Raw genomic sequence first — 20242 nt, 5'->3', positions numbered from 1 at the left:
TCCATTACTAAAAAGTCCACCTCATACGTGTTTGGCTCAATCATCAAAGGGATATCAATTCTTCCCATGACCTTTCTCTCCGTGCCATCAAATGCTGTCACTACATTTTGGCATGTTTTCATGTGAGAACTGTCAATGGGTAATCTGTTCAATGTGGAAAACGGCATGATGTTTAAGGCTGACCCATTATCAATAAGCACACTTGGCAATGTATATCCTTTGCAGCGAGTGGTACTATACAAAGCCTTAGCTGATCCCATGCCTCCAGGTGGGATTTCATCATCGTTGAAATAAATGAAATTTTCAGCACTTATGTTACTAACCAATCGATCCAACTTGTTGACGGATATATCATTAGTAACATAAGTCTCATTGAGCACCTTCATTAACGCCCATGATGTACCGCTGAACTCAGAAGCAAAGCCAATACTGATATACGAGCTGGTTGTTTGCGCAATTTCTCAACTATACTGTACTCACTGTGTTTCAAGAATTTTAGAAATTCTCTGGCTTCTTCTTCCCTTACTGGCTCATTAACCAGTATTTCAGTCCCCTTTCCTTTGTCACAGGCTTTTTCTTTTACGGACTCGACTCCAACGCCTTCTGCATCATAACGCTTCCCACTACGTGTATATGAACCCTCATCTCGAACCTCCTTAGAGGCACTAGCTATATCCTCCTTCGGCACTGTCACATTGCAGTTATAATTCAAAGGTACCCTCTTGTTATCCTTATAAGGAAAGGAAACAGGTTTATGAATAATGACTTTCGGTACCATTGGTATTTCAACTTCATTATTTCTTGGTAAAGAAATAATGATCCTTGGCCAGTTTTGATTCTTCGGTCCTCCTTCTAATGTGCATATACGTCCCTCATCTGAGCCAGCTTCATAAAATTCCAACTTCTTATTATCCATAAGGCTTTGTACTAAGGCCTTAAACTCATCACATTCCTGGATCTCGTGTCCCTCTTCAGCATGGAATTCGCAGTAGTCTCTCACTCCTCTATTCCTTTCTTTAGAGATTATCATCTCTTTTTTCACCATTTCTTCCCAAATTATTTTTATCGGCGTTCTCACCTCTGCCACGCTCTCCTTAATCCGTCTCATTCCAGTATCCCCAACTGCGTTTACCCCTTGATCACCATGATTTGGCAACGGGTTCTTGTTACTAGGGGTGTCATCAAATTTTACAACCCCTATCTTAATAAGTCTTTCCATTGCTTTTTTAAAGCCAATGTAATTTTTGATCGAATGCCCTGATATCCCTGCATAGTATTCACATTTGGCGTTTGCATCGTACCATTTAGGGTATGGAGGTTGCAGAGGTTTCAATTGAAAAGGAGCTATTGCATACGCATTAAATAAGCTTTGATAAAGCTCCCAATACGTCACTGGGATAAGCGTAAATGAGACCTTTTCAGGATTTTGTCTCGAACCTGATCTCTGCTTTTGAGAATCTTGTTGCCCAACTGTAGTCACTCTGGTCTGATTAACCGTAACCACTTTTGAATTATAACTATTCATATTGTTCACCTTATTATCTTTCCTTCTTGGGGCCGATCTTTTAGCAGTTTCCCCCTCTATCTTGCCACCCCTTATGGCGTTCTCAATCATTTCTCCCACCATAACTATATCAGCAAAACTCTTGGTGGTACTTCCAATCATGTGAGTAATGAATTGGGCCTTCAAAGTGTTAATGAACAGCATGGTAGTTTCTTTCTTCAAGAGCGGTGGTCGAACTTGCATGGCAACCTCCCTCCACCTCTGTGCATATTGCCTAAAGCTTTCATTGGGCTTCTTTTCCATATTTTGCAAAGTGATTCTATCAGGAGTCATGTCAGTCACATGACTATATTGTTGTATAAAAGCTTGCGCTAAGTCTCTCCAAGAACTGATTCTTGCACGACTTAGTTAATTATACCATCTAGCCGCTGCCCTAACCAAACTATCCTGAAACCAATAGATCAATAATTGATCATTGTTTACATAACCAGTCATCCGTCTGCAGAACATGGTGATATGGGCTTCACGGCAAGTAGTCCCATTGTACTTCTCAAATTCCAGCATTTTGAACTTATGGGGAAGCACCAAATCTGGGACCAAACTCAAGTCCTTAGCATCAATTCACTGATGATTATCAACATTTTCTAGTGCCTTAAATTTCTCCTCTAACCATCTGCAACGTTCCTCTAATTGCCTTGATGATTTGAGTCTCATCTCTTCCCTCTCAGCTACATCTAGATCAGGAATAACAGGATTGGCAGGGTTATCTCCAGGGTTGAATCCCGAACCAGTTTGAAAGTTCATGGGCATTCCAGTATCGACTTGTCCCTATTGAGGCCTTATTGTGACGGACGACCCTCAGGGATATGCCTCAGGTTGAGTCTGCACATGAGGTGGAGTAAAACCAGGAAGATGACCCTCGTTATCCTCCTCAGTGGTAGTCATAGGGGCCTTTCCTTTATCTGTTTTCCCCCTCAATAGCTGAGCCATCTCAGCCATCATATTCCTTTCAGCCTCCAACATCTGATCCTTCATCTCTTGTTGGATTTTTGCCAATTGCTTCTGCAACTACTCTTGCATTTCTTTCTGAATTTGCTCAAGTCTTTGATCCATATTCTTTGACTTAGCGAGTGTATCGTAAGGATGTGTTGCTTCCAGATTTTCTTTCTCTTACTCTCTCTTTCTCCCTAATAATTTTAACTAATTAGGGTCTTTCTATAAACTTGAATGCATATGATGCGATGAGATGCAAATGCATGAATGCTAAAAGATATCGATTCTGATTCAGTTCCTTTTAGAAAACGTTATTTAAGAGACAAAAATCTTTACACAAAACAGATTACAAATACGCCTTTGTGACAGCCTAAAATTGACCCTAGTCGGGAAGTGGTTTCGGGACCACCAAACCGAGGTATAAAAATAATCTAATATTCATTTTGATGCTTATAATATGTGTTAATTCGTGTGTGACATTTTTGATGTTTTGATTTAGGGTTTTAAATGTGAATTTCACTAAAAGGACCTAGTAGTAAACTTTGAAAATAGGATAGGAAATGTGTGATGACTAGTTGATCATGCATGCAAAAATGAGGGTTTGCATGTCAAATTTCCTAAACTAAATCCTAGTGGTAAGCCACGACAAAGATTATGGGCAAAACATGTCATAGACATGTTTTGTTGGTGTATCATGGGAGGAAACAATAAAATAAAAAGTTAGTAATAAGAAATGAAAAAAAAAAAAAGAGATCATCATTCATGTTCTTGCTAGCAAACTAGGAAGGAAAAGAGAGAAAGAAAAGCTTCATCCTTGGGTTCTTCTTGGCCGTTTGAAAGGAGAAAGGTTGAAGATATTCTACCATACTTGCATCTAAGTTAAGGTATGTTTGATAATGTTCCATGAGATGCATGCATGTTTTAGTTGTTAGCTTGAGTTCTACCTAGCCCCATGGTCTAAATCTTGCTATGTGATAGAGATGATACTCGGCCATGGATGTATCATTCTTGCTTGGTGTTGATGTTATGTTGACGAGATATTAAGTGATTTTTGAAAACCATGTTGAAATTTGATTAAGTGGGGTGAGTATGGTTTCGGCTATAAAAGATTAATAAGGGTGATGGTTGTGTTTCATGCTAAACTTAGATAAATAATGGTAGTTTGCTTACATCTTGATATCTATGAGTTCCTTTCTTGGTTCTACCATAGACCCACGAAGTATATGTTTATGTGGTGTTGTTGGAGATTATGATAGAAGCTAATGAGTGAGAGTTTGATAGATACTATGAGGTTAAACTTCATGAGATTGTAAGCTTGTAAGTTGGATGATGAAATTCATGCTTTGTGAAGGTAAATGGTGTGGAAGGAGCATTCGCCATGATGAAAATATATGAGATAGTTATAATCAACTTGAGATTCAGCCCTTGCACCTACATGTATATATGTTGCACATGATGTATTGGTATGACATATATACTATCTCAAGGTATATATTTGCATATGATGATGTTTGGTTATGAAATAAATGATGGATGCGTATTGAGTTACAAAGATGGAATCGTTAGTTAGTAAAATGTATGCTGTTTTTGTGTGGTATTAAGTGTATAATTGGCCTCAACATGGACATGCCTATTCGGCCACATGAAGGGGGTGGTGTGCATGCATTCGGTCGAGGCAAGCATATTGATGCCTATTCTTGGCTTGGAAAATTCGCTAAGGAGAGTACTAACTAATGTGTTGAATTCGATTCGTGATTTCGCACACATGTGACTCTAATGTCTAATGTATATAAGGGCTAAGTACCTTGAGCTTCACTTTGATGTTTGAATGAATTGTATTGAATTGCTTGTTGTGATTAAAAATTGTGCATGACCATTGTGTATTTGAGCTAAAGGATGGCCATATGACCATTTAAACTCCTTGTCATATTCGGCCACAAGCTATCATAATGAGATTTTAATAAGTTAAATTTGTGTGAATTAGCTGAAGAGCTTAGAGGACCACAGTTGGATAAGGGAAAGGAAAAAGTGATCGAATAGCCGTCGAAATCGTTCAACAACATCCGAGGTAAGTCTTCGAGTAATGACCCTACTTGAATTATTTTGAAATGATTTGTCATATTATGGCGGACAGCCGAATGTGCGCAAGGACTAAGTTATAAAGTCAATTGAAATCATGCTCTTTGTGTGTGGCTATTGAGCCGAAATTGGAAAGGTTTGATAAATGTTTTGTGTTTGAGCCTTAGTAACGAGAATGAAATATGGATGTGTCGTGATTATTGATATATGTGTACATGAGCATTTGAATGATACCCGGGCTAAGTCCCGAAGGCATTTATGCTAGTGATTATATCCGGGCTAAAACCCGAAGGCATTCGTGCGAGTTGTTATATCCGGCTAAATTCCGAAGAGACTCAGTTTGAAGGTGAGCGTTTTGGTGCTGTAATAAATTCAATTAATACGCTCGAAAAACCCATACGATAAGGTATATTTACATGTGCATCGGAAAAGTCGATCCGTTTGAAATAGTATTCGTTCAATCGACTAACGAATTTTCGGCTCTTAGATAGGTTGATACCTTGTGTGTATATGTTGATGAAGTAAGTATGATTATGAGAATGTGTATTAATAAAGTGATTCATTTAGCTATGTGAATATAATACTTTAGTCAAAGCTGATTTCTTTACTTGAGACTTACTAAGCATTAAAATGCTTACCCCGTTGCTTTGGCTCTCTGTTTTATAGATTTTGCTCGGTAGCTATCGGATTCGGGATCATCGAAGTCGAAGTCATCCACACTATCAAAGCCCCCTTTTTGGTACAAAATTTGGTTGAACTTTGAAATGGCATGTATAGGACTACTTTTTCGTTTGTTGGTCATAGACCCCTTTCATTTTGTATAAATTTGGATAGCCATGCGAAAATGGCTTATATACACTTTGGCATGGTATCATAATCATTTTGTATGTTGTTCATTAAGAGGTATGGAAATGTTTGGAAACGATTAGCCATTGGAATGGTTAATCATGATCATTCCTTGTGCCATGTATGCTAAAAGGGCTAGTTGAATCAAAGAAATTATGAAGTAGGTAAAGGTTACCTTGAAAACAGATGCTGACAGCAGCAGTGATGTGGATGTGAAAAATCACTAAACATAGTAGGAATGGTATTAAATAGTGAATAAATTATGTAAATGAACCTTGATGAATCTACTTTCATATGGAAGAAACGAAACGGTCATATGACTTATATGTTAAGAGATATTAAAGTTCTCGTGAAACAGGGCCAGAACGGTTTCTGGATCCCCTGTTCCGAATTTGGAAATTCATTATAAATTAACCAGAGATAATTAGGAGTCATGCCATATATTTATAGATTCCTCTCTGAGTCTAGTTTCTATAGAAACAAACGGCATCAGTATTGAAGCCCTGTACAGGGAGATATCCAAGTCGTAATGTGCGAAGGTCAGTGTAGTCGATCCCTGTAACAGGGGAGACTTTAACTAATAAACTGTACTAATTGGCCTAACCAAAAATTCTAGAAAAATATTTGTGGATGGAAATATGAGTCTAATTTCAGGTAAAAATTACGAAACTGATTTTTGAGCTTTGAAACTCAAGATATGATTTTTAAGGCGACAGTGATGCAGTAACCAGCTTGTCTGGAAAATTTTAAATGGACTGTGAAAATGATTAAGTCAAGTTTGTGTGCACCTTGTGTTCGACTCCGGTAACGGACTCGAGTACGGGGTGTTACAATTTTATTGGTATCAGAGCTATGGTTTAGTCGATTCTAGGACTACCGTAATGCGTTTGGGTCTAGCTATACATGCCATTTTATGTGATTATTTGATAGTATGGTGATTTTTGACGTTTGAATTTGTGTTTATTTATAGTAATGGATCCCGATCCCAACCGAGCGATAGCTGATGATGTGGAGTGTGACAGCCCAAAATTGACCCTAGTCGAGAAGTGGTTTCGGGACCGCTAAACCGAGTCACCGAAATGTTTGAATGTAATATTTATTGTCTAGAATATATAATTATGAATGTGTGAAAATTTCAAGTTCCGATTTAGCCGATTGCATGTGAATTCAGTTAGTAGGACTTGTGTGACACTTTAGAAAAGTGAAAGGCTAATCTATAAGGACCTAATAGTGCATGTAGTCAAAGGGGAGGACTTGCATGTCAAATTCCCCCAAGTTGTAGTGGCGGCCATGACAAGGAATCATGGGCTAAACATGTCATGAAACATGTTTTGTTGGTGCATTAGGGAGAAACAATAAACAAATAAGTATGGGTAATAAAGAAAAAAAAAAAATGTGTGTGTGAGTGAACCCCCCCATTGCAGTGCATTGTGGAAGAGAAAAGAAAAAAATTGTTCATCCATCTTTTCATTCCCTCTTGACCGAAAATACTAGAGGAAGGAAGGAATTTTGCTTCATGTTTGTTTTGGAAGAGGATTAGGAAGAGGTTGGCTATACTTGCATCAAGATTAAGGTATGTTTGAGGTTGTGCCATGAGATTCATGCATGTTTTTAGTTGCTAGCTTGATGTTCTTGGTAGCCCATGGTTCAAATCTTTACTATGTCATGGGAATGAAATTCGGCCAAAGTAAATGTGGTGTTAATGCCATTGCATGCTAAATATCAAGCTTGATAACGATACATGTGATGAGGGATTGAGGACTCTTAGATTTTCTTTTAGCATTTTTGAATGAGATACTAAGTTCTTTGTTTAATCATGACCAAAATTATGGTGTTGTGATGTATTCGGCCATGGTACATCCATAAGTGTGATTTATGCTCATTGCATGGAAAGTAAGATTTGTGTATTGAAATTTTGTTCATGTTTAGTTACAATCAACTTGAGATTCAGCTCTAGCATATATATATGTATATATGTTTGCACACGATGTATTGGTATGACATATATGCTATTTCAAGGTGTATATTTGCTTGTGATGATGTCTCGATTATGAAGTAAATGAGAGATGTGTATTGAGCTACGATATGTAATGCGTTAGTAGTAAAATGTATGCTGTTTTTGTGTGGTATTAGGTGTATAATTGGCCTCAACATGGACATGTATATTCGCCACATGAGGGAAATTGGTGTGCATGCATTCGGTTAGAGGCAAGCATATTGATGCCTATTCTTGGCTTAGAAAATTCGGCTAAGAGGAATATTAACTAATGTGTTTAGTTCGATTCATGATTTCGTACATATGCGACTTTGATGCCTAATGAGTATATATATATTGGCTAAGTATCTTGAATTCCTCTTCGATGCTCAAATGATAAAACCAATTTATTTGTTAAATTAAGCTCAAGAGCAAAGGGAGCTAAATCCGATAAGGGAAGGAAAAAGTCGTCGAATAGCCGTCGAAATCGTTCGACCACGTCCGAGGTAAGTTCTTGAGTAATAGAGCTTAAATTCGAATTGATTAGATCATGTTTAAAGCAAATTAAAATCATGCTCTTTGTGTGTGGCTATTGAGCCGAAATTTCAAGTGTAAAAGTGCCTTGTGTTTGAGTTTTGCTATTGAAAATGAAATACGAATGTGTCATAATTTATTGATAATTGTGCTCGGTTATTCGAATGATGTCGGGCTAAGTCCCAAGGCTTTGTGCTAAGTGACTATATCTGGACTAGGATCCAAGACATTCGATGCGAGTTAATAAATCGGGCTAAGCCCAAGGCATTGTGCAAGTTACTAAACCGGGTTAAGTCCGAAGGCATTCGTAATGAAGTTGTTATAACCGGCTTCGTCCGAAGGCATTTGAGCGAAGTCGTTATATCCGGTTAAATTTGAAGGTACGTGATTCTAGAATAAGCGATCTTGCTGTAAAATTTCAGTTAATGCGCTTGAAAAAATTCCAGCAATGAGGTATGTTCATATGAGCTTGAATTAGTTGATTCCTTGAATAATATTCGCTCGATCGAGTAATGAGTTTCCGGTATTTGACTAAGGTGATCCCTTATGTATGAACATAGGGGTTGGAATGTGAAATGAGTATGATATTGAGAATTTGTGCATATGAAATTATCCGTTAGCTTTATGAATGCTATGCTTTTGTTGTGCTGGAATTTCTTGCTCAAACTTACTAAGCATAAATTGCTTACTCCGTTTTCTCTATTTCTCTGTTTTATAGATTTTGCTCGTTAGCTATCGGATTCGGGATCATTGAAGTCGAAGTCATCCACACTATCAAAGCCTCCATTTTGGTATAATTTTGGTTGAACTTTGAAATGGCATGTATAGGACTACCCTTTTGTTGAAGGTCATGTACCTTTCGGTTTTGTGTAAACTTGGATAGCCATGCGAAAATGGCTTATATACGTTTTTTAGTATAGTACTATAATCGTTTGTATGTCAATCATTATGAGGTATGGAATTGTTTTGAAACGATTAGCCATTGGAATGGTTAATCATGATCACACTTTGTGCTATGTATGCAAAAAGGGGCAATTGAATCATGGAAATCATGAAATAGGTAAAGCCTACCTTAAAGACAGATGCTGACTGCAGCAGTGATGTGGATGTGAAAAATCACTAACAATAGTATGAATGGTATTAAATAGTGAATAAATTATGTAAATGAACCTTGATGAGTCTACTTTCATATGGAAGAAACGAAACGGTCATAGGAGTTACATGTTAAGAGATATTAAAGTTCTCGTGAAACAGGGCCAGAACAGTTTCTGGATCCCCTATTCCAACTTTGGAAATTCATTGTAAATTAACCAGAGATAATTAGGAGTCATTCCATATATGTATAGATTCCTCTCTGAGTCTAGTTTCTATAAAAACAAAGGGCATCAGTATTAAAGCCCTGTACAAGGAGATATTCGATTCGTAACGTACAAAGGTCAGTGTAGTCGAACCCTGGAATAGGGGAGACTTTAACTAATAAACTGTACCAATTGGCTTGACCAAAAATTCTAGAAAAAAAATTTGTAGATGGACATATGAGTCTAGTTTCAGGGAAAAATTACGAAACAAATTTTCGAGCTCTGATACCAATAAAATAAAGTGACAATAAAGAATAGGTATCCGTTACCGCGTATCGATGATTTGTTCGATCAACTGAAGGGAGCCTCAGTGTTCTCAAAAATAGATTTGAGATCGGGCTATTATCAGTTGCGAATCCGAGATTCGGACATACCCAAAACTGCCTTCAGAACGAGATATGGTCACTACGAGTTCTTAGTGATGCCGTTTGGGCTCACTAATGCCCCTGCGGTATTTATGGATTTGATGAATCGGATCTTCAGACCATATTTGGATCGGTTCGTAGTTGTGTTCATTGACGACATCTTGGTCTATTCAAGAGATGAGACCGAACATGCGGAGCACCTGAGATTAGTGTTGCAAATTTTACGGGATAAGCAGTTATATGCTAAGTTCAGCAAGTGTGAGTTCTGGTTAAGAGAGGTTAGCTTCTTGGGTCATGTGGTATCTGCAGACGGTATTCGAGTCGACCAGTAAAATTTCAGCCATACTTAACTGGAAGCCTCAGAAATATTCTCGAGGTTCGAGTTTTTGGGACTTGGTTACTACCGACGGTTTGTAAAAGGATTCTCGATGATAGCCACACCCATGACAAAACTGCTTCAGAAAGATGTCAAGTTTGAATGGACGGAAAAGTGTCAGAAAAGTTTCGACCAATTGAAAACTCATTTGACGGAAGCTCCAATACTAGTACAGCCCGAATCTAGCAAAGAGTTTGTCATTTATAGTGACGCTTCCCTACTTGGGTTAGGTTGCGTATTGATGCAAGAGGGTCGAGTTGTGGCCTATGCGTCGAGACAATTAAAGCCACATGAGAAAAATTATCCGACCCATGATCTCGAATTGGCTACCATCGTATTCGCCTTAAAGATATGGCGACATTACTTATTTGGTGAGAAGTGCCATGTGTATTCGGATCACAAAAGTCTCAAATATTTGATGACTCAAAGAGACTTAAATCTGCGACAAAGACGTTGGCTCGAGTTGTTAAAAGATTATGAGCTTGTCATTGATTATCACCGGGAAAGGCTAATGTGGTTGCGGACGCCTTAAGCGAAAATCACTTTGTTTGCTTTTACGAGCTATGAATGTACACTTGTCTATTCTACCCGACAATGTGTTAATAGCCGAATTAAAGGCCAAACCATTGTTGACTCATCAAATTCGTGAAACTCGAAGGTTGACGATGAGTTGGTTGCAAAACGGTTGAGTGTGTTAGAACAAGGAATCGAAGTTTCAAATTGATGATGACGATTGTTTGAGGTTCAGAAGTCGTCTGTGTGTTCCAAAGAATTCAAAACTTATTTCAATAATTCTGAACGAAACCCATTGTAGCCGGATGGCAATCCACCTGGGGAGTACGAAGATGTACAACGATTTGAAACGTCGGTTTTGGTGGCATGGTATGAAACGAGACATCTCCGACTTTGTTTGAGATGTTTAATATGTCAACAAGTGAAAGCGGAACATCAAGTGCCTTGAGATTACTTCACCGATTACGATACCCGAGTGGAAATGGGATCGAGTCACAATGGACTTTGTGTCCGGACCGCCATTGTCGCAAGTAAGAAGGATGCGATCCGGGTTGTTGTTGATAGATCGACTAAGTCGGCTCACTTTATCCTCGTGCGTATGGATTTTCATTGGATAAACTAGCTGAATTATCGTTTCTCAGTTGTGAGATTATACGGGTACCGATTTACATTGTGTCGATAGAGATCCGAGATTCACTTCGCGATTTTGGAAGAAATTGCAAGAAGCTTGGTACCAAGTTGCATTTCAAAGACCACCTTTCACCCCAAACCAATGGTCAATCCGAGCGAATAATTCAGATACTTGAGGATATGTTGAGATGTTGCATCCTCGAGTTCGATGGTTCATGGGAGCAGTACTTACTTTTGATTGAATTAAACACAACAATAGTTTTCAATGAAGTATTAAGATGGCGCTTCATTGGCCTTGTACGGCGTAAATGCCGTACACCATTGTTTTGGACCGAGCTCGGTGAGAACAAAATTTTTGGAGTGGATTTGATTAAAGATGCTGAACAGAAAGTAAAAGTAATCCGTGAAAATCTGAAGATAGCCTCCGATCGTCAGAAGTCGTACGCGGATCTGAAACGAAAAGACATTGAATATCAAGTGGGAGATAAAGTGTTTCTTAACGTTTCGCCTTGGAAAAAGATACTCATATTTGGCCGTAAAGGCAAATTGAGCCCGAGGTTCATCGGGCCATATGAGATATCCGAACGAGTCGGTCCAGTTGCGTATCGTTTGATTTTACCCCCTGAACTTGAAAAGATTCACGACGTCTTTCATGTTTCGATGCTTCGGCACTATAGATCTGATCCGTCGCACGTAATTAGTCCATCAGAGGTTGAAATTCAATCCGATATGAGTTATGAAGAAGAACCGATTCGTATCCTAGCTCGTGAAGTGAAGGAGTTGCGAAACAAAAGGGTTCCGTTAGTAAAAGTGTTATGGCTCAAACACGGATGGAAGAAGCTACTTGAAACCCGAGAGCTCTATGAAAGAGCGTTACCCAAACCTATTTATCGGTAAGATTTTGGGGACGAAAATTTCTTAAGTGGGGAGAGTTGTGACAGCCCAAAATTGACCCTAGTCGGAAGTGGTTTCGGGACCGCTAAACCGAGTCACCGAAATGTTTGAATATAATATTTATTGTCTAGAATATGTAATTATGAATGTGTGAAAATTTCAAGTTCGATTTAGCCGATTGCATGTGAATTCAGTTAGTAGGACTTGTGTGACACTTTTGAAAAGTGAAAGGCTAATCTATAAGGACCTAATAGTGCATGTAGTCAAAGGGGAGGACTTGCATGTCAAATTCCCCCCCCAAGTTGTAGTGGCCGGCCATGACAAGGAATCATGGGCTAAACATGTCATGTAACATGTTTTGTTGGTGCATTAGGGAGAAACAATAAACAAATAAGTATGGGTAATAAAGAAAGAAAAAAAAAATGTGTGTGTGAGTGAAACCCCCCCCATTGCCGTGCATTGTGGAAGAGAAAAGAAAAAAAATTGTTCATCCATCTTTTCATTCTCTCTTGACCGAAAATACTAGAGGAAGGAAGGAATTTTGCTTGATGTTTGTTTTGGAAGAGGATTAGGAAGAGGTTGGCTATACTTGCATCAAGATTAAGGTATGTTTGAGGTTGTGCCATGAGATTCATGCATGTTTTTAGTTGCTAGCTTGATATTCTTGGTAGCTCATGGTTCAAATCTTTGCTATGTCATGGGAATGAAATTCGGCCAAAGTAAATGTGGTGTTAATGCCATTGCATGCTAAATATCAAGCTTGATAACGATACATGTGATGGGGGATTGAGGACTCTTAGATTTTCTTTTAGCACTTTTGAATGAGATACTAAGTTCTTTGTTTAATCATGACCAAAATTATGGTGTTGTGATGTATTCGGCCATGGTACATCCATAAGTGTGATTTATGCTTATTGCATGGAAAGTAAGATTTGTGTATTGAAATTTTGTTCATATTTAGTTACAATCAACTTGAGATTCGGCTCTAGCATATATATATGTATATATGTTTGCACACGATGTATTGGTATGACATATATGCTATTTCAAGGTGTATATTTACTTGTGATGATGTCTCGATTATGAAGTAAATGAGAGATGTGTATTGAGCTACGATATGTAATGCGTTAGTAGTAAAATGTATGCTTTTTGTGTGGTATTAAGTGTATAATTGGCCTCAACATGGACATGTATATTCGCCACATGAGGGGAAATGGTGTGCATGCATTCGGTTAGAGGCAAGCATATTGATGCCTATTCTTGGCTTAGAAAATTCGGCTAAGAGGAATATTAACTAATGTGTTTAGTTCGATTCATGATTTCGTACATATGCGACTTTGATGCCTAATGAGTATATATATATATTGGCTAAGTATCTTGAATTCCTCTTTCGATGCTCAAATGATAAAACCAATTTATTTGTTAAATTAAGCTCAAGAGCAAAGGGGAGCTAAATCCGATAAGGGGAAGGAAAAAGTCGTCGAATAGCCGTCGAAATCGTTCGACCACGTCCGAGGTAAGTTCTTGAGTAATAGAGCTTAAATTCTGAATTGATTAGATCATGTTTAAAGCAAATTAAAATCATGCTCTTTGTGTGTGGCTATTGAGCCGAAATTTCAAATGTAAAAAGTGCCTTGTGTTTGAGTTTTGCTATTGAAAATGAAATACGAATGTGTCATAATTTATTGATAATTGTGCTCGGTTATTCGAATGATGTCCGGGCTAAGTCCCGAAGGCTTTGTGCTAAGTGACTATATCTGGACTAGGATCCGAAGACATTCGTGCGAGTTAATAAATCCGGGCTAAGCCGAAGGCATTGTGCAAGTTACTAAACCGGGTTAAGTCCGAAGGCATTCGTATGCGAGTCGCTATAACCGGGCTTCGTCCCGAAGGCATTTGAGCGAGTCGTTATATCCGGTTAAATTCTGAAGGTACGTGATTCTAGAATAAGCGATCTTGCTGTAAAATTTCAGTTAATGCGCTTGAAAAAAATTCCAGCAATGAGGTATGTTCATATGAGCTTGAATTAGTTGATTCCTTGAATAATATTCGCTCGATCGAGTAATGAGTTTCCCAGTATTTGACTAAGGTGATCCCTTATGTATGAACATAGGGGTTGGAATGTGAAATGAGTATGATATTGGGAATTTGTGCATATGAAATTATCCGTTAGCTTTATGAATGCTATGCTTTTGTTGTGCTGGAATTTCTTGCTCAAACTTACTAAGCATAAATTAATTACTCCGCTTTCTCTTTTTCTGCTTTTATAGATTTTGCTTGTTAGCTATCGGATTCGGGATCATTGAAGTCAAAGTCATCCACACTATCAAAGCCTCCATTTTGGTATAATTTTGGTTGAACTTTGAAATGGCATGTATAGGACTACCCTTTTGTTGAAGGTCATGTACCTTTCGGTTTTGTGTAAACTTGGATAGCCATGCGAAAATGGCTTATATCGTTTTTAGTATAGTACTATAATCGTTTGTATGTCGATCATTATGAGGTATGGAATTATTTTGAAACGATTAGCCATTGGAATGGTTAATCATGATCACACTTTGTGCTATGTATGCAAAAAGGGGCAATTGAATCATGGAAATCATGAAATAGGTAAAGCCTACCTTAAAGACAGATGCTGACTGCAGCAGTGATGTGGATGTGAAAATCACTAAAAATAGTAGGAATGGTATTAAATAGTGAATAAATTATGTAAATGAACCTTGATGAGTCTACTTTCATATGGAAGAAACGAAACGGTCATAGGAGTTACATGTTAAGAGATATTAAAGTTCTCGTGAAACAGGGCCAGAACAGTTTCTGGATCCCCTGTTCCGACTTTGGAAATTCATTGTAAATTAACCAGAGATAATTAGGAGTCATTCCATATATTTATAGATTGCTCTCTGAGTCTAGTTTCTATAGAAACAAACGGCATCAGTATTAAATCCCTGTACAAGGAGATATTCGATTTGTAACGCACAAAGGTCAGTGTAGTCGATCCCTGTAACAGGGGAGACTTTAACTAATAAACTGTACCAATTGGCTCGACCAAAAATTCTAGAAAAAATCTGTAGATGGAAATATGAGTCTAGTTTCAAGGAAAAATGACGAAACAAATTTTCGAGCTCTGAAACTCAAGATATGATTTTAAGGCGACAGTGATGCAAGAAACAAACTTGTCTAGAAATTTCTAAATGGACTGTGAAAATAGTTAAGTCTGTGCACCTTGTGTTCGATTCCGTGCGGACTCAGTGCGGGTGTTACATGGAGAGTGTGGCGCCTACTCCCGCATAAGGGACAGCGCCGGCGGACTCTCAACCTGTTGCTAGCAATCCGAATGATGAGGCTAGGCAAGCTTTATAACGTGATGAATGATTGGTTCAACCAATACATTCGAACTAACACTACTGCATTCCACAACCTCCATTCCCGACTAATACAACCCCGCACCTACAATGCCTCCGAGAATCGACCAAATAAGGTCCAATAAGCCCCAGTTGATGAATCCGAAAACATGGGGCTCTTGAATTTAAAGCTACGGACAATGACGATGCCGAGCAAGCTGAATTTTGGTTGGACAACACTATCCGGTACTCGATAAGCTATCTTGTACACCGATGAATGCCTAAAGTGTACTATCTCCTTGCTACGTGATTACGCCTACTATTGGTGGTGTACTCGACTTCATTGTGCCCGAGAGCAAGTAACTTGGGAGTTTTTCCAAACCGAGTTTGAAAAAAGTATATCATCGAGATTTATGGATCAAAAACGGAAGGAATTTCTTGAACTTAAACAAGGTTCCATGTCGGTTACCGACTATGAGCGAAAATTTGTGAGGCTTATTTGGTATGCGGCGTGAATGCATTTCTTGAAGGCTGTGATGTGTAAACGCTGAAGATGGATGAATGATGATATAAAGTCGTATGTTGGCATTTTGGAAATCCGAGAGTTTGTGGCTCTTGTCGGCGGCGTGCAAAGCCGAGGAGTTCAATATGGAGAAAAGAAAAGTGAAGTGGGAGCAAGGAGTTTCGTAAGAGGTCTTCGGGAAGCCCTTCCCACATCATCAAAGAAATTTAGAGATTGCTTAGGCGGTCTAGAGACACTTGGGCTTTTCTAGACGAGATCGCGATCGACCCCCGTGACCACGAGTCACTTCGATCGCCGATGGTGGAAATGATCGTCGAGAGAGAATGGAGTGCCGATTGTGGCAAATGGCATTCGGAAGTTGTAGATTCCGTGACCGCTCTGTTACAAGTGCGGATCAGTTGACCACTTCATTAAAGATTGCCCAAGGTTGTGCGAAGAATGTAGATCGAGTGGGAACCGGGCACTACCACTCGCCGAGGTAGACCATCTAGAAATACGGGCAATGCTAGTGGTGGTCGAGAGGATCTAGAGATGCTACGACCAGATCCGAGGCTCGCGCTCTGCTAGGGCTTATGCCATACGCAGACGTGAGGATGCTTCCTCGCCGGATGTTATTACGGTACTTTCACTCTCTTTGATACTAATGTGATTGCTTTGATTGACCCTGGTTCTACTCATTCTTATATATGCGAAACCTTAGCATCCAAGAAGACTTTACCTATTGAGTCTCTTGAGTTCGTAATTCGGTGTCAAATCCTTGGGTCGTTACGTGCTTGTCGACAAAGTGTGTAAGAAATGCCCCTAGTAATTCGAGGTTCTGTTTTCCGTGGATTGGATGCTTTCCGTTCGATGAATTTGATGTTATTCTTGGTTTGGATTGGTTGACGTTGCATGATGCGGTTGTGAACGCAAAAGCAAGACTATTGATTTGAGGTCGCAAATAACGAGATGATCCGAGTTGAGTCTACGGACTTGAAGGGTTGCCGGTGTAATATCATCAATGTTGGCCCGAAATATGTAAGAAAAGGGTGCGAAGCATACCTTGCATATGTACTTGATGATAAGGAGTTAGAAATAAAACACGAATCTGTGCGGTGGTTTGTGAATACCGGATGTTTTCCCAAGAATTACGGGTTTGCCACTGTTCGGAGATAGAGTTTGGTATTGAGCTTGTACCAGGACCATACCGATTTCGATAGCTCCGAACGTATGGCACCAACGGAATTAAAGGAGTTGAAAGCTCGGTTGCAAGAGTTGGTGGATAGAGGTTTTGCTCGCCTGAGTTTTTCACCTTGGGTGCACCGGTGTTGTTTGTGAAAAGAAGGACGGAACCATGAGGTTGTGCATCGACTATCGTCGACTTAATAAAGTGACAATAAAGAACAAATATCCGTTACGCGTATCGATGATTTGTTCGATCAACTGAAGGAGCCTCGAGTTCTCAAAAATAGATTTGAGATCGGGCTATTATCGATTATGGATTCGAGATTCGGATGTACCCAAAGCGCTTTCGAATGAGGTACGATCACTACGAGTTCTTAGTGATGCCGTTCGGGCTCACTAATGCCCTACGGTATTTATGGATTTGATGAATCGGATCTTGAATGATATTTGGACCGGTTCGTAGTTGTGTTCATTGATGACATCTTGGTCTATTCAAGAGATGAGACCGAACATCTTTGAACACCGAGATTAGTGTTGTAAATATTACGGGATAAGCGGTTATATGCTAAGTTCAACAAGTGTGAGTTCGGTTAAGAGAGGTTAGCTTCTTGGGTCATGTGGTATCTGCATCGGGGATTCGAGTTGACCTGAGCAAAATTTCAGCCATACTTAATCGAAACCTCCGCGGTTACTACCGACGGTTTGTAAAGGTTTCTCGATGATAGCCACACCCATGACGGCTACTTCAAAAGATGTTAAGTTTGAATGGACGGAAAAATGTCGAAAAGTTTTGATCAACTGAAAACTTATTTGACTGGAAGCTCCAATTTTAGTGCGATCCGAATCAGGCAAAGAGTTTGTCATCTATAGTGATGCCTCCCTACTTGGGTTAGGTTGCGTATTGATGCAAAAAGGTCGAGTTGTGGCCTATGCGTCGAGACAATTAAAGCCACATGAGAAGAATTATCCGACCCATGATCTCGAATTAGTCGCCATCGTATTCGCCTTGAAAATATGGCGGCATTACTTATTTGGTGAGAAGTGCCATGTATTTTCGGATCACAAAAGTCTCAAATATTTGATGACCCAAAGAGACTTGAATCTCGACAAAGGCGTTGGCTTGAGTTGTTGAAAGATTATGAGCTGGTCATTGATTATCACCCAGAAAGGCTAATGTGGTTGCGGACGCCTTAAGCGAAATCCTTGTTAAGCTTCTGACGATGAATGTACACTTGTCTGCATTCTACCCGACAATGTGTTAGTAGTGAATTAAAAGCCAAACCATTATTGATTCATCAAATTCGTGAAGCTCGAAAGTCGATGATGAAATGGTTGTAAAGCAATTTGAGTATGTTCGAACAAGGAATCGGAGTTTCAAATTGATGATGATGATTGTTTGAGGTTGAAGTCGTTTGTGTGTTCCAAGGAATTGAACTCATTTCAATGATTCTGAACGAAGCCCATTGTAGCCGAATGTCAATTCACCCGGGAGTACGAAGATGTACAACGATTTGAAGCGTCGGTTTTGGTGGCATGGCATGAAACAAGACATCTCCGACTTTGTTTGAGATGCTTAATATGTCAACAAGTGAAAGCGAACATCAAGTGCCTTGAGATTACTTCACCGATCAAGATACCCGAGTGGAAATGGGATCGAGTCACAATGGACTTTGTGTCCGGACCGCCATTGTCGACAAGTAAGAAGGATGCGATTTGGGTTGTTGTTGATAAACCGACTAAGTCGGCTCACTTTATCCCGTGCGCACGGATTTTCCATTGGATAAACTCATTTGAATTGTACGTTTCTCAGTTGTGAGATTACACGGGTACCGATTTACATTGTGTCGGATAGAGATCCGAGATTCACCTCGCGATTTTGGAAGAAATTGCAAGAAGCTTTGGGTACCAAGCTGCATTTTAGCACCGCTTTTCATCCCCAAACCGATGGTCAATCCGGCGGATAATTGAGATACATGAGGATATGTTGAGATGTTGCATCCTCGAGTTCGATGGTTCATGGGAGCGGTATTTACCTTTGATTGAATTCGCTACAACAATAGTTTTCAATCAAGTATTAAGATGGCGCCTTACGAGGCCTTGTGCGAGGCGTAAATGCCGTACACCATTGTTTTGGACCGAGCTCGGTGAGAGAAAAATTTTCGAGTGGATTTGATTAAAGATTTGAGCAGAAAGTAAAAGTAATCCGTGAAAATCGAAGATAGCCTCCGATCGTCGAAGTCGTGCGCGGATCTCAAACGAAAAGACATTGAGTATCGGTGGGAGATAAAGTGTTTCTTAAAGTTTCGCCTTGGAAAAAGATACTCAGATTTGGCCGTAAAGGCAAATTGAGCCCGAGGTTCATCGGGCCATATAAGATATCTGAACGAGTCGGTCCAGTTGCGTATCGTTTGATTTTGCCCCCTGAACTTGAAAAGATTCACGACGTCTTTCATGTTTCGATGCTTCGACGCTATAGATCTGATCCGTCGCACGTAATTAGTCCATCAGAGGTTAAAATTCAAGCCGATATGAGTTATGAAGAAGAACCGATTCGTATCCTAGCTCGTGAAGTGAAGGAGTTGCGAAACAAAAGGGTTCCATTAGTAAAAGTGTTATGGCTCAAACACGGGATGGAAGAAGCTACTTGGGAACTCGAGAACTCTATGAAAGAGCGTTACCCAAACCTATTTACCGGTAAGATTTTCGGGGACGAAAATTTCTTAAGTGGGGGAGAGTTGTGACAGCCCAAAATTGACCCTAGTCGGGAAGTGGTTTCGAGACCACCAAACCGAGGTATAAAAATAATCTAATATTCATTTTGATGCCTATAATATGTGTTAATTCGTGTGTGACATTTTTGATGTTTTGATTTAGGGTTTTAAATGTGAATTTCACTAAAAAGGACCTAGTAGTAAACTTTGAAAATAGGATAGGGAAATGTGTGATGACTAGTTGATCATGCATGCAAAAATGAGGGGTTTGCATGTCAAATTTCCCTAAACTAAAGCCTAGTGGCCGGCCATGACAAAGAATTATGGGCAAAACATGTCATAGACATGTTTTGTTGGTGCATCATGGGAGGAAACAATAAAATAAAAAGTTAGTAATAAGAAATGAAAAAAAAGAGATCATCATTCATGTTCT

At 39.3% G+C, this 20242-nt stretch overlaps 1 protein-coding gene across 1 annotated transcript; it reads right to left on the bottom strand.

Moving 5' to 3' along the window:
• Positions 1-385: 385 nt before the first annotated feature.
• LOC108488248 (uncharacterized) lies at positions 386-1615 on the bottom strand. Its single transcript, XM_017792540.1, has one exon. It carries the CDS (start codon positions 1613-1615, stop codon positions 386-388), a length of 1230 nt encoding a protein of 409 aa, XP_017648029.1.
• Positions 1616-20242: the final 18627 nt, after the last annotated feature.

Source organism: Gossypium arboreum, chromosome 3 (genome assembly GCF_025698485.1).
Source record: "Gossypium arboreum isolate Shixiya-1 chromosome 3, ASM2569848v2, whole genome shotgun sequence".
Classification (NCBI taxonomy): domain Eukaryota; kingdom Viridiplantae; phylum Streptophyta; class Magnoliopsida; order Malvales; family Malvaceae; genus Gossypium; species Gossypium arboreum.
Note: the sequence above shows the minus strand (reverse complement) of the source record. Positions and strands in the feature narration are given on the sequence as shown.

Coding starts and splice junctions, on each gene's coding strand:
- LOC108488248 (XM_017792540.1), bottom strand. CDS start 1,615: ATGATTGAGAACGCCATAAGGGGTGGCAAGATAGAGGGGGAAACTGCT.